Genomic DNA, 15,442 nt, shown 5'->3' on the forward strand with positions numbered 1-15,442 from the left:
CCAGATCTCCAAAATCAATGCATTTTGTATAGAGACACATGTGTGGTCCACAACTGATAATTGACTAGGATGTAGTAAGTTAACTTAGGGTCACTTGTTAAATAAAAACACAAGTGGGCTGGGTGCAGTGGCTCACGCCTGTAATCCCAGCGCTTTGGGAGGCTGAGGAGAGCGGATCACTTGAGGCCAGGAATTCAAGACCACCCTGGCCAACATAGTGAAACCCCATCTCTATTAAAAATACAAAAATTAGCCAGGCGTGGTGGCACATGCCTGTAATCCCAGCTACTCAGGAGACTGAGGCAGGAGAATCGCTTGAACTGGGGAGGCGGAGGTTGCAGTGAGCTGAGACTGCACCACTGCATTCCAACCTGAGCGACAGAGGGCAACTCTGTCTAAAAAAACCACCAACCAACCAAGTACCAAGTGAAATGTGTTAGATCGAGCTGTTCTACCAGCGAGTGATGGGCAGCCTGAGAGGACACCCACCTGTCCTGCAGTGCATTATCCTGTGCCTGATGCACCTGAGTGCTGTGTGGGACGCAGACAGTTCTTTAAGGAGGGAAAATGCTTTCATTGGGCTGGTTTCTATGGTTTTTACCCCGCCCCCCACTTAAGTGATAAGATGGTATATGAAGTCATAAGGGCCAGGTTAGGTACCATGAATAATTAATTGCCACAGCTCTCAGTAACCTAATTTTAGAAGCAGATGTGGCAATAATAGGCCCTGGTTTCAGTTTTCTTCGTTTTGCAAATGGCAAGGTGGCCAGTATTTAAGCAGGGAAAGGGAAAAGGAGGGAAAAACCATAGTACTCAGCACTTGATTGAGACGTGTCTGGTTCCTGAAAAGCAGAGTTAGTTCTGCGTCATCCCTTTCTTCACTGACTTGGATTTGCGGAACGCCTGCTATGTGTAAGGTGGATATCATATATACAGTAGGATAGGGTAGGAGCCTGTACTGTTATGCTCATATAGTGCTACGGAATGAGAAAAACTAACATATTTTGAGGCAGACTGTGGGGATGACAGACCCTATAAAAGTGTGCCGTTTGAGCTAGGTTCACGGGTGTAAGTGATGGTTAGGGATTGCTCACAAGTGAATTGACCTTCCTTTTTTTTTTTGAATGTAGGTTTAAGTAACCTATTAAGTGGGACAAGCAGACTATTATTAACTGTAGAATTTAGGTAGGTACTAAGTAGATGAAAAAATGGTAGCAGAAGGTTAATGTTAATGTTAAATCAAGTCCTGGATCTCACACATATTCTCTCTTTCTCTGACACTCACAGAGTGCACCAAGAGAAAAATGAATGTGTGTACCCTTTATCTCAGTAGTGCTACCTCTAGCATTTTATTGCAAGAATATATTTGGCCTTTTCCACAAAAATATATGTGCAGGATGTCAATTAGGCATATGTGTGTGTACACACACATTGACAAAGTAAGTGTGCACCTTCTTTCCCATAGACACACACATACTCTCACTTTGCATATATTCTGTATTTATGGTAGGAAATTGAATAATTGTTTCATGCCTTTATATAGTGACCATATATTAATTGTATAATTAAGAAAATCGGTAAAACGATTTTCATTTAAGAAGGTAATTACAATTTTCTTTTCCTTTTAGTGCAAGTTATAGAGATCTGGATTTTGTACTGTTTTGTACTATTTTTTATTTTGAAGCAGAACATTTATATTCTTATATTCTTTAAACTAAATTGGTATTGATTCAGTTTCATTTTTGGCTTCCAACAAAATCAGATGATTACAAGGGAAGAACAGCTGACCCTTAGGGAGGCATTCCTAAGGTTCTTGGATTGATGAATGAGTTTGTGAAGTCTGACTCAGTGATGAAACTCTTTGATCTACTCTAGAAACTATACTGATTTTCAAATGTGTTGAACATTTGTAACAAGTTTTGCGTTTTAAAAATGATCAAACTGGTAATGGCAGAAGATAATTTTAAAAAGGAATAATAACCATCTTTCTTTGGCCATGTTTTTATAGGTGTCAGATTGTTTCTACCTTTTTTTCTTTTTTGAGACGAAGTCTCACTTTGTCACCCAAGCTGGAGTGTAATGGTGCAATCTTGGCTCACTGCAATGCAACCTCTGCCTCTCAGGTTCACGCAATTCTCCCTGCCTTAGCTTACCGAGTAGCTGGGATTACAGACACCCGTCACCACACCTGGCTAACTTTCGTATTTTTAGTAGAGATGGGGCTTTGCCCTGTTGACCAGAATGGTCTCCAACTCCTGACCTCAGGTAATCCACCCACCTCAGTCTTCCAAAGTGTTGGGATTACAGGCGTGAGCCACTGCACCCGGCCCATTTCTAACATCTTTATATTTACTGTGTCAACTCTTTAATGCCACAATTTAAATGTTTACTAAGGCAGTGTCTGTTATAATTTGACTTTTGATTGCCTTGCTTTGAAGAATCAGAGGCAAATTCTTTTGGGGCAGACAGAGTTGTAAACCACCTTGTCTCTTTAACTTCTTTCTTAGGGTGATTTAATCTGCTTGATAACCTTAACTTCTTTTATCCAATTAGTAGGATTACATGGTAATCATGATTTGTCAAATGCTTTTAAAATAAAATTTTACAATGAAAATAATTTTATTTTTATATATTTTTTAACAGAAATCATAGCCCACTAATGAGTTTTGGAGCCAGTTTTGTCAGTTTTTTGGTAAGTTGATATCTTAAGACCTATTGGCATGAAGGAAACAATTACATAAAGTAATGTCTGTTAGTGGCTACCAGTTGTATAGATACACTATTATAGAGAATCTTTTAGAGTTTAAAGCTGAAATAAAGTTTTTGCCTATTACCCAATGCCTATGAAATAATCTATCTTCCCTAATTTTTAAAAATAAATGCTTATATCTTATTTATAGAGTATTATATTTTAACCAAAGTCCTTTTTAGAATAAAAATGTAATGGAAAGATCATCAGTGATTAAAACTGCGTTTGAGGGAGAAAAAAAGGTCTGGGGTTTGAAATAATAAAGATTTGCTCTAAAATTATTGAGTAAATGTGGACCAGAGGATATGTTAAATGAGTGGAGCTAACGTTTGTCAGTTAGTATTACATTTCCAAATATGAGTATTGGGGAATAGAGGAAGTAAGTTGCAGTTAGGTTTTAAAGTACATTGGGCAATGTGGAAAATAGGATGCTTTGATTTTTCAGAAACAGTTAAGCATCACACAAACTACTTTCAAACATATAATTTTTTAAAAGACTGCTGAAGAATTGTGTAACAACAAGAATAAAGAGACATGACAGAGACTGAAAAAGGGAAAGGATTTAGATCTAAGACTTAGAAAGATGTCAGCGAATGGGCATGTCACACACAGCCTGGCAGTGCTCAGCCACAGTACCAGGCCAGCTTCCAGTGAGACATTTTTATTCAAGGTATTTATTTCCTCTTATTGCCAGTTAATGCAACAAAAATGTTAAGGGCTATTGTTTGAAAGAATACATTATTCCCAACCTCAAGGAGAATGGTACAGGGTCGGGGTCGTAACTTTAGTACTCAATGATTACAAGAGCTGTAAACAAGATATATCTAAAGGGTCTTGGCTGAGTCTGGTGGTGGAGGAGGTGAGAAGCAAGGCCACACAGCAGGGTTGAGATTTCAGCAGCTTGAGAGGAGGGTTGGGAAGAAGAGTGTGGCAGGGAGGCTTGGGCCAAGGTGATGGTGGTGTGGTTTGGCTAGAATGGAGAAGTAGGTTAGAGCCATACTGAGGAAGCTTGAAATGTGAAATGCCAAGATGGAGATGGTGGAACTTGATAGGAAATGGGGAGCTGGAGACATAGGTTCATTAGGTCCTTCCAAGAACCAGGTATCCTGTAGCAAGTCTCTTTCTGCCCCTGTAAGCCCATTCATGCCAGAAAACTCAGCTCTACTGGGTAGAAGTCACAGGTGTTCAGCAGTTTGGCAGATTTTCCCTTCGTGGTTAAATGTGGCCTGAAAAAGTCCACCAGGATCAGGTGCCTAGAAACAAACTGTCATGGAATTTTGAACCATAGACAATATAAAACGAATTCCTTTTAAGTGAACCCTCTGGAATTGCAGTCCCTGGAAAGACTGAATTTTTCTAAGAGTACCTACAAGCTGTTGTTACATTAGCATTTTCTGTGCAGTACTTGGCGGAGCCAGGGATCATCCATATGTGGGTAGAATGAAGTTTTGAATTAGACACCATTGTAAAAACTGAATTGAGCATACCAATCAGAAATTATGGAGAATTTTTTGTTGTGTTTAATAACAGCAACAATAAAACTTGTAGAACAGTAATTACAGGGACATTTATTATTGTATTTTCATGATGATAGAGGTATAGTCTTATTTCATGTTGAGATTATAGTTTCTTTAAATGAATAGATTGTGCTGTTACATTTACATTCTTTTGCTTGCAATAAATAATTTGTTTTTTTTTTTAATTTGGAGTTTTGTTGTAACAAATTTGCCTAAATTTATTTCTCTCTCTCTTTCTTTCTTTCTTTCTCCTCTCTCTCTCTCTCTTTCTAGAATGCCATGATGACATTTGAGGAAGAAAAAATGCAGTTGGCATGTGATGACTTAAAAACTACAGAAAAACTGTGTGAAAGTGAAGAGGCCGGAGTAATTGAAACAATCAAGAATAAAATTAAGAAGAATGTAAGTTCTGCGGCTTCAGGTTGTGAACTGTGTGCCGCTTATTCAGAATATCACTTGTGTTCATTTAGAACAAAAGCCATTTGCTTGGTTTTGGTATTTAGAATATTGCTGAAAAACCACAATGTTTCTTATGGTTTTTGGCTATATAAAATGTATCTCTTAAAAAAACAGAAGGTCCTTTCAGTCATCCAGAGCCATTCAGTGCATGTGCATTTGGTATCTTAGAATCATCTTCTTCCATAATGGGCTGTGTGGCAAGAGCTGTTTTAATGAGCTTTTCCTATATGTAATTCAAATAGGATACGATGGCAGTTGATGAATAATAGAATTGCATTTTGGTATAATTCTGAAACTCAGCAGTTTACCTAATTTTCCCCAGGCCTCATCAGCCTTTGGTTGCAAATAGTCATAATAACATCGTAATCAAGTTTTCCTGATTTTACCTTCATCTTTCAGTGCAAAAGTGCTAGGCTCTGGAGAGGCATCCTCCTAGCCCTGATGTTACTTGGATTGCCCAAGGGTCTCACATATGTCACTGACAAATCAGTCTGTTGGATATAGTCATCAGAAGCCACCTGTCTTCTACTCCTGTATGCCTGTGCCCTGCCTATAAAGCATCATAGGAGAGTGCTTTACCTCTGCTCTTGTTTATAATGTCCACCATGAGAAAGCTACCAATGGGCCAAGTGTCCCATCTCCTGATTGTCCAGAGGGCCAGAGTTTTCCTAGCTTCCTTTCTCTCCAGCCTGATGTCTAATCAATGACCAAGTGCTGTTGACTCTTTTTCTTAAATACTTCTTGAATTCATCGACTATTCCCCATCCTCACTGCCATCTCTGTAGGTCAGACACCATCCCACTTGTCTAAGACACATCGGCATTTCTGCCTCTGGTCTCATGGTTTCGTAATGTAGGGGTTCCCAACCCCTGGGCCATGGGTCCATACTGGTCCATGGACTGTTAGGAACCAGGCCACAGAGCAGAAGGTGAATTGCAGGGTGAGTGACCATTACCGCTTGAGCTCCACCTCCTGTCAGATCAGCAGCCCGTCATTAGATTGTCATAGGAGCATGAACTGTGCAAGTATAAGGGATCTAGGGTGTGTGCGCTCATTATGAGACTCTAACTAATGGCTAATGATCTGAGGTGGAATAGTTTCATCCTGAAGCCATTAACCCATACCCTCCCAACCCCCCAACCTGGTCCACGGAAAAACGGTCTTCCATGAAGCTGGTCGCTGGTGCCAAAAAAGTTGGGGTCTGCTGCTCAAATTATTGTTGATAATATAGTCACTAAAATGCAAATTTGTTGCTTACTTGGTTTTCAGTGGCCCCTCTCACCAGCCATTGCCATTATAATAAACTACCAACTCCCTAATGTGGCTACCTTGGCATTTACATTTCCTCTGCCTGGAACATTCTCCTCCCTCATTTCCTGGTTCCTGTTCTTTTTTAGTTCTTTCTAGGTGTCCTTTTCCCCAGGGACTCTTGTTTGAGGCTCCATGCCCTGTGGAGTATGTCTCCTACAGCTCCCGTGGTTCCCTGCCCTTACCCTTAGAGTGCTTCCCACAATACATAGTAATAATAATAAGGTCTGTATTTCCTCAGTACAATGAAAGCTTATTTACATGTCTGTCATCAGTATCCAGTACCATGTCTAGCATTTGCATTAATAATTAACATTTGTAATGTGTCCTTACAATTTAAAAAGTGTTTTCACATTGAGCATCTCATTAGCCCTCCCAACAATCCTACGCATTAGTTTGTTTTTTGTTTTTTGTTTTTTTTTGAGATGGAGTGTCTCACTGTCGCATGGGCTGGAGTGCAATGGCACGATCTCCACACACTGCAACTTCTGCCTCTCGCGTTCAAGCGATTCTCCTGCCTCAGCCTCCCAATAGCTGGGGTTACAGGTGCCCACCACCACACCTGGCTAATTTTTTGTATTTTTAGGAGATAGGGCTTTTACCATGTTGTCCAGACTGGTCTCAAACTCCTGATCTCAGGAGATCCACCTACCTTGTCCTCCCAAAGTGCTGGGATTATAGGCATGAGCCACCTTGCCCGGCCAGATGTTATTACAAATGAGGAAATAAAAGCATCTTGACATTTTTCCAAGTGAATAGAGTAGTGAGTGCTGGGGTTAGATTTGGAACCACAGTGACCATGATGGATTATGCTAAAATCTAGAAAAAGGGAAGGAGATGACTCTGGCATGACTACTGTATATACTGTTGACACATCTGCAAAAATCCTATTATTTTTTCTGTCATTGTGATAGCATATTGAAAGTTATTTAACTTATTTTATTCCAGTTTACTTTGTACTAAATACAGAGTGTTCTATTCTGAAGTGATTTTTTCTTCATTTTAGAAACATGATAAAGACGAACATTTTATAAAAAGTGATTTGACTTTGCATATTTTTATTTATATGACTTATATTTCAAGTACTGTTTGTGATTTATTCAAAGCTAATTTTGAATTCCAGAATATTTTCTCCTTAATGGAAATGTAATCTGTTTCTGATCCTTCATCTCAGTTGCATGCACAAATAGAATGTCCCTAATGTGGCCAGGTGCGGTGGCTCACACTTGTAATCCCAGCACTTTGGGAGGCTGAGGTGGGAGGATCACCTGAGGTTGGGAGTTTGAGACCAACCTGATCAACATGGAGAAACTGTATCTCTATTAAAAATATAAAAATTATCCGGTGTAGTGGCGCATGCCTGTAATCCCAGCTACTCAGAAGGCTGAGGCAGGAGAATTGCTTGAACCCAGAAGGTAGAGGTTGCAGTGAGCCGAGATTGCACCAGTGCACTCCAGCCTGGGTGACAAGAGTGAAAGTTCATCTCAAAAAAAAAAAGAATGCCCCTAATGTTATCCTACCTGAAGACAGGTGGCTGCAAAGTCGACTTTTCAGGTTATCTACTTGGAGGAATGTATTGTACCTTTAATAATTTTTCTTTTGGATAAGAAAGACTTCACATTGTTTTTTTTTTTTAAAAAAGGTGAAACTCTGAAGTTTTGTGTTGCTTTCATATTTCCTATGAATTAAGCTTGTATCACTTAGAATATTTTTATTTTTGAATTACAGTGCTCAAACAAACAAAACTAAGTCAGACTAATGGAAATTTGGAGCTGCCAGGCCCATAGGAGAAATTTGGTCTTGGCATTGAGTGAATGCCAGGTTTCACAATTCCTATGTGAAATTACTTTGTACAATAACCTAATACTGTCTGGGGGGGACTATCGTTGTTATGTGTGATTTATCACTGTGGGCTTTCTTTCCGCCAAATAGGTTGATGTCCGAAAATCCGCCCCCTCTATGGTTGATCGGCTTCAGAGGCAGATAATCATAGCTGACTGTCAGGTTTACCTGGCTGTGCTTTCGTTTGTAAAACAAGAATTGTCAGGTATGCTGAAGTTTTATTTTTAATGACTTTCACTATTCAGTGCACACAATTAGTAATATGCTTTTTTTAGAATGCCTTATATTTCAGTCTTTGAAAACATGTGGCACCCCTTTGGGGCATGATACTGATTTATTCCTGGGGAAATTGAAACCACAAGTGTTTAATGTGTATTTAGTGGAGCAGTTTTTGTGCTAGAGTCTGTTTCATCCTCTTGTCTCAAGAGAATTCTGTCATACTTGCAGAAACTGCCAGTGCTTTTTATATGTATGTGGATGGATAATACTTTGTGGGAATCAGATTGTGATAGTAACCTTTAAAGTGAAATATAACTGGCTTAAATTTAAGGTTTTCAGGAAGTTGTTATTGAAAGCCTGAGTACCTTCAATGGTTTTAAGTATATTAGGAGATCGTTAAAGATCATTAAAGAATTGCTATGGCTGGTCGCAGTGGCTCATGCCTTGGAAGGCTGAGGCGGGCGGATCATCTGAGATTCGGAGTTCGAGACCAGCCTGACCAATATGGTGAAACCCCTGAATCTTAAAAAAAAATTTTGCTAATATACTGGAATGACCTGCATTTTAGCAAACTTTAGTGAGGGATATAAACAAATTTCTTAATTAGTTTGTCCAAGACAAATGTTTTCCAGGCTTAGTTTTAATTTCTTGAGTGAAATAGAGTCAAGTGAGCTTCTAAAGCTTGTCCTACCAGTGAGTCTAAAATTGACCTTATTCTTTTAATTATGTAGTTATGGGTGTCTCTGATATTGACAGCAGAAACTTGCCACTTTGGCAGATAGAATTTACTTGAAAAAAATTGAAAATTCTAAAAGGAAATCAATTAAAATTCACTGTCAGAAAGATAATTTCTCTTAAACCTTAAATGAAGAAGGATATATTTCTTTTAAATTAGAACATGCTCTTTCTAGCCTTTCAGAAGCCAGTTTTTCCTCCTCCTTCTTATTTCCCTTGCTTCCATCTTTGTCTCTGTCTCATCCCGAAGATGCTTTATTCTGTTTGGCTGAAGTCAAAAGTGGAATTTGGAATTTCACTTGTATTTTGACCTCTGAGATTTGGACTTCTAAGAATTGATTTTTCTTTTAAAATATGTTCTATGATGTACATTCACTGTTTGCTTTGGTTCAGTAATTTTTTTCCTCTTTAACCCTCTTCTCAGGACTCTTCTAATACTACCTTGCTTATATGGTCAAGAACTCAAAGCTCATGTGAATTTTCTATAATGCAATAATGTCAAATCCCCCACGTAGAGCTCACTCCTAACTCAGATATAAAAGAGTAGCGGAGCTTATCTGAACCTTGTTGGTCAAGACAGGAGCTCTCCATGTTTTTGTACTTCCTTTTCCTGACACTCAAGGACTCTCATAAGGAACTAATTTTAACCATTAAGAAAATATCTGGTCAGGTGCAGTGGCTCACACCTGTAATCCCAGCACTTTGGGAGGCCAAGGCAAGCGGATCACTTGAGGTCAGGAGTTTGAGACCAGCCTAACCAACATGGTGAAACCCCGTCTCTAGTAAAAATTCAAAAATTAGCCAGGCAGGGTGGCGGGCGCTTGGGAGGCTGAGGCAGGAGAATCGCTTGAACATAGGAGGTGGGGGTTGCTGTGAACTGAGATCACTCCACTGCGCTCCAGCCTGGATGACAGAGTGAGACTCAAAAAAAAAAAAAGGAAAAGAAAAGAAACTATCTGTTGAGGGAGGAGGCTAAAGCAAATGTAATAAAAGTTAAGCACATCAGAACTTTTTTTTTGAGATGGAGTCTTGTACCGCCTCCCAGGCTGGAGTACAGTGGCACAATCTTGGTTCACTGAAACCTCTATCTCCCAGGTTCAAGTGATTCTTCTGCCTCAGCCTCCTGAGTAGCTAGGATTACAGGTGCCCACTACCACTCCAGGCTAGTTTGTGTTTTTAGTAGAGACAGGGTTTCACTATGTTGACAGGGTCTCCAACGCCTGACCTCGTGATCCACCTGCCTTGGCCTTCCAAAGTGCTGAGATTACAGGCATGAACCAGAACTTTTTAAATGAGTTTATCTGTTCTTCATTTGTTCAATCATTGATCCATTCAACAAATAATTAGAGAGCAAATGCTGTGTGCTAAGCACTAGTTAGATAAGAAAACACAGACCTAGTCCCTGCCCTTGAGAAGCTGAGAATTATCAGATATTTATATTTAAGATTATTCTGATTGTAAAATTTCTAAATATTAGTATGGAAAATTTTGGAAAGATAGAAAGCAAGTCATCATCTCTAATTTTACCACTTAGAGAAAATCTCTTTGTTAATAGTAATCTGCTTTATATTTCTCTATTTTTTTTTTTTTTTTACAAAACTGTGTCTATAGTATTTTGTATCTTTTTTTTTCTTTCTTTTCTTTCTTTCTTTTTTTTTTTTTTGAGACGGGGTTTCGCTGTTGTTACCCAGACTGGAGTGCAATGGCACTATCTCAGCTCACTGCAACCTCTGCCTTCTGGGTTCAAGCAATTCTCCTGCCTCAGCCTCCCGAGTAGCTGGGACTACAGGTGCGCACCACCATGCCCAGCTAATTTTTTGTATTTTTAGTAGAGACGGGGTTTTACCTTATTGACCAGGATGGTCTCGACCTCTTGACCTAGTGATCCACCCGCCTCGGCCCCCCAAAGTGCTGGGATTATAGGCGTGAGCCACCGCACCCGGCCGTATTTTTTCTTTTCAAATATACTTTTGATATTTTCCCTATGACTCAGTTTCAGAACATAATTTTAAATAATAGCATGTTCATTTATCATATGGTTACGCCATAATGTATTTAATCAATTCCTCATGGACATTTAGATGATCCTTGGTGTGCATTTTTTGGGGTATTAGTGAGGTTGAACATGTTTTTATATTTTATTGATAAACTATATTTCTTTCACAAAGTATCTTCACAGTCTTTACCTATTCTTCTAACAGTTTGATACTATTGTTATTTAATCCTGTTTATCATAGTATTTGACAGCATTCTTGGCTCTTCCTGAAGTCCTATGATTCATTGAATATGATATTGACCTTGAAGTAAAATTCTCATAGGCATGAAAGCCTCAGGTTGTCATATACATATGTCATGGTTATTTGCTTTGTGAATAGCTCAGCATTTGTTTCAAACAAGCATAACCAACAATGTGCTCTATTTGCCTTTCAGACATCCAGTGGGTTATTAAGCTACAAATAATTTGTTTACTTCATTGGTGGGATTCACATTTCTTAGAAAACATTTTACATGGATAATTTTCTTGGGGAAAAAAGAATCTCAAAAAGCTTCTTGTCGGAGATGTTTGTTACGGGTGGCCCTTGTCAACCCTGGAGCAGGGCAGCACTGAGGAGCCAGGGAGGCAAACACAGGCCAGAGCTCTGGTAGGGATGAGCCGGTGTGAACTTTGTAATGGTTCATACCTTTTTTTCTTGAGACCGAGTCTTGCTTTGTCACCCAGGCTGTAGTGCAGTGGCATGATCTCGGCTCACTGTACTCACCTGCCTCCCAGGTTCAAGCAGTTCTCACGCCTCAGCCTCCCAAGTAGTCAGGATTACAGGTGCATGCCACCATTCCCAGCTAATATTTTGTATTTTTAGTAGAGATGGGGTTTCACCATGTTGTCTAGGCTGGTCTCAAGCTCCTGACCTTAAGTGATCCGCCTGTCTTGGCCTCCCAAAGTGCCGGGACTGCAGGCATGAGCCACCATGGCCGGTCAATGCTTCATACTTTTAAAAGAGCTTGTGTTTATCTCATTTAAACTTCCTTATAATCAATTGCCCCATATCTCTTCAATTTCTATTACTACTTTATATCTTTTTAATTTACTCTATTATCCAGTGGTCTTTTATTGCAGCAAGAATATATTACTTTTTGGACAAAAAGAAATTATTTTTAAAACATATTTTATGGCACTTGCCACCTTGTTTTATTATGTTTCCTTTTCTTCCTTTTGGATTTGAAGAGAAGGCCCATGTCTTTCTCACCTTTGAATTCTTGGTAACATGTACTCAAGTTTTCCTCAGATGAGATTATTTTCCTTATTCGACAGGTGAGACAGTTGCGGTTGAATGATTGATGCAGCTTGATGGTGATGATGGAACCAGGGCCTGAGCCATGGTTTTCTTATTTCTTAACTGAAGTCCTGGTGCTCTCCACGTGTTCCCATCATCATAGTTTGGCCACTTGTGCTACCTGCCACCTTCCAAGTGGTCTAGAAACCCACATTTCTTGGGGCCCTCTCCCTCAGGTGCTCCCTGCACCCTGGGGAAGTAGCCCTGGGCTGGAATAGTAGCCCCACTGCCTCTTGCTCCCCTCCGGGCCACACTCAGCATTGCTGCTAGAGCATCCTTCCAGAACCCCTTAGACCCGTGCTTTTAAACACTTACCTGGCCTTCCTCACCTGCACAGGAAGGTCTGAGGTCCTTTTGTGCGGGGATATAAGACCCTGCCTCTTTCCTAGCCACTTTCCCTTGCACTACCTCATCTAGCTGAGCCGAGGTTTTCACACTTCCCAAACACAGCCTGCTGCCTTGAGCTTTTATTCACCCTACCCTCTCAGCGTGGAACACCCCTGCACCCTTTATCTTTCTCTTATGCTTAACCAGTGCAGCCCAGGCCTTCCTCCTTCATACATCATAGGGTGGGACAAATGGTCTGTCGCCCAAGCTGGAGTGCAGTGGCACTCAATCTTTGTTCTTTTTTTTTGAGAGGCAAGGTCTCACTCTGTCACCCAGGCTGGAGAACAGTAGCTCCACCCAGGCTGGAGATCATAGCTCACTGTAGCCTTGAGCTCTTAGGGTCAAGTGATCCTCTTGGCTCAGCTTCCTGAGGAGCTGGGACTACAGGCATGTACCAGCGTACCTGACTAATTTACAAACAATTTTTTGTAAAGATGGGATTCTCACTATGCTGCCCAGGCAGGTCTTGAATTCCTGGGCTCAAGGGATTCTCTCACCTTGTCCTTCCAAAGTGTGGGGATTACAGGTGTGAGCCACCGTGCCCAGCCAATCTGGCCTTTGTTATGCTACTACTTATACCCTGTATATCACCATGTACCACATGTATCACACAGCAGTACTAATATTTACATGCCTGTCTGAAGTATTAGGCTACATACTCCTTGAGGGCAAGGACTGTGCAATATACCTGCTGTTTTACCTCTTCTGTGTCGAGCATTTCCTATGTGTCCAGATGCTGTGAGATGATAGGTGCTGGTAGTCTAGAGATTAATGAGATGTAGCTCATGTTCTGGGGGAATTCATGGTTTAGCAGTAGGAAAAGATAAGTAAGTAAGTAAGTAAATTCTAATTCAGGAGTATACTTCAGCCCATAGACACATAAGTTAGTCATAGAGGTTGAATAGGGAACAGGTGATTCTGAACATTTGGGAAGATCAAGGATCCCTTAGCCCTGAGCAGGGTTGTAAAGAATTTCCTTCTCTGTGTCCCTGGAACCTGGTAGGATGTTTTTGTCTAGAACATGGTGGGTGAATATTAAAATCTATTTACGCCTAGTATTCCATTATTGGAACGCTAAGCATGTGGGAATTATTTATATCCTATAGCTCAAGGTCATTGCCAAGGTCTGACTGCAAAAATTCAAAAAATTGCAGCCTCAGGCATAATTAACGGGAAGAAATGGAAGAATGGTAATGCCATTTAGGAAAGATATTGGGATTGGAGAAGTGAGCCTATTAGAAGTCTGTCGGTGAGGGGTAAAGATAGTGAGGAGGTGGGCTACTGGTGAAAATGAAATCATCTTTTGTCCTTCAAAGTCTTGACCCAGGCGCGGTGGCTCCCACCTGTGCATGGTGGCTCCTAGCACTTTGGAAGGCCAAAGTGGGTGGATTGCTTGAGTCTAGGATCTTTGAGACCAGCCTGGGCAACATAGAAAACTCCATCTCTGCTAAAAATACAAAAAATCAGCCAGGCTTGGTGGCACATGCCTGTAGTCCAGCTACTCAGGAGGCTGAGGTGGGAGAATCACCAGAGTTTGGGAGGTTGAGATGGTGCCACTGCACTGTAACGTGGGCAACCCAGGTGAGACCTTGTCTCAAAAAAAAAAAAAAAAAAGTCTATTATTTGAGTTACAAGAAAGAGAAGCCTGAATTACCTTCCATCATGGGTTAACCAGCCTCCTTCCAGGACAGCTGAACAGGCAAGCTTTAGTAGATCCTCACACCAGATACAATCCCCCTGAAAAATTACAAAATTTATCCCAGATAATTTAGAGTACCTTGATATTTCCACTTTGAAGGCAGCTCTTGCCCTTTCCCCTATCCCTGTATGGGGCAGGGTTTCCTTTCACTCGCTCCATCTCTCAGCTGGTTGTTGCCTGGACCTTGTAGAGTGGGACAGATAGTCTGTCACCCAGGCTTGAGTGCAGTGACACAACCTTGGCTCACTACAACCTCCACCTTCCAGGTTCATGCTATTCTCCTGCCTCAGCCTCCCTAGTAGCTGGAACTACAAGCACCTGCTACCATGCCTGGCTATTTTTTTAAAATTTTTTAGTAGAGACGGGGTTTCACCATGTTGGCAAGGCTGGTCTTGAACTCCTGACCTCAAGTGATCTGCCCGCCTCAGCCTCCCAAAGTGCTGGGATTACAGGCATGAGCCACCCAGCCCAGCCTGGTCTGTGGTTTTCTGCTGTCTCCACCTCCCTCCACAGACACAGAGATGACAATGGCTAAATGATTCATGCTTGACCTTTCAGAACAGCCAGGTGAAAGGCTATGCAGGGTATGTGGCTCTTAAATAGCATGTTCTCTGCTTGTTGGGAAGACATGGGCTTAGGTGCTGCATCCTTGAGTGGAGCTGCTGGAACAGCCCCTGTAGGAGCCACAGTGTGGAGGGTGCTGCCCTCTCTGCCACATCCTCCCCCAGCCTCTGTCTCCTCCAGAAGGGCCTGGTGGTGGCTGGATTTTTTGCTTCATAGTGTGGAATGAAGAGTAGGGCAAGAGGTCCCGAGAGAACCTGTTTCAGTGCCAAGTTGGACATAGAATGTATTAAAAGCAAAACCTCTCTTGACATGTGCATTAAGTTTGTTTTGACATACTTCAGTTTATAATCTTTGACTCAGCTGAAAGCATTGGGTTCTGTTTCTTTGGCTCAGATTAAGGGCCTTACAGCTTGTTACCATAGAGTTTAACATGTGCTTTCAGACATTGGCACCCAAATTAGGCACAAAATTAAAGCCGGCTTGAATTTATTATATTGTTATTCTAAAAGTGGGGTTTTCACCATGGAGGTTTCTGTTAGGTTTTATTGATTTAGTTCCATGCACTCAGGAGCAGATGGATTCTTACATTTGTTTCCAGTTCTACCCTCCGTTTCTATTGCTCCTCACCTGA

The 15,442-nt window shown here is 40.9% G+C and overlaps 1 protein-coding gene across 1 annotated transcript in view; it reads left to right on the forward strand.

The window, feature by feature from the left end:
* The window catches only part of TTC39C (tetratricopeptide repeat domain 39C), a 122,789-nt gene that overhangs the window by 52,684 nt on the left and 54,663 nt on the right, over window positions 1-15,442 (forward strand). Inside the window, exons 2-4 of the mRNA XM_002807499.7 lie at window positions 2,644-2,692; window positions 4,540-4,668; window positions 7,966-8,080. Of these exons, the coding sequence (XP_002807545.3) occupies window positions 2,644-2,692; window positions 4,540-4,668; window positions 7,966-8,080 (293 nt within the window). The remainder of the gene's footprint in view (window positions 1-2,643; window positions 2,693-4,539; window positions 4,669-7,965; window positions 8,081-15,442) is intronic.

This window comes from Callithrix jacchus, chromosome 13 (assembly GCF_049354715.1).
Source record: "Callithrix jacchus isolate 240 chromosome 13, calJac240_pri, whole genome shotgun sequence".
Lineage (NCBI taxonomy): Eukaryota > Metazoa > Chordata > Mammalia > Primates > Cebidae > Callithrix > Callithrix jacchus.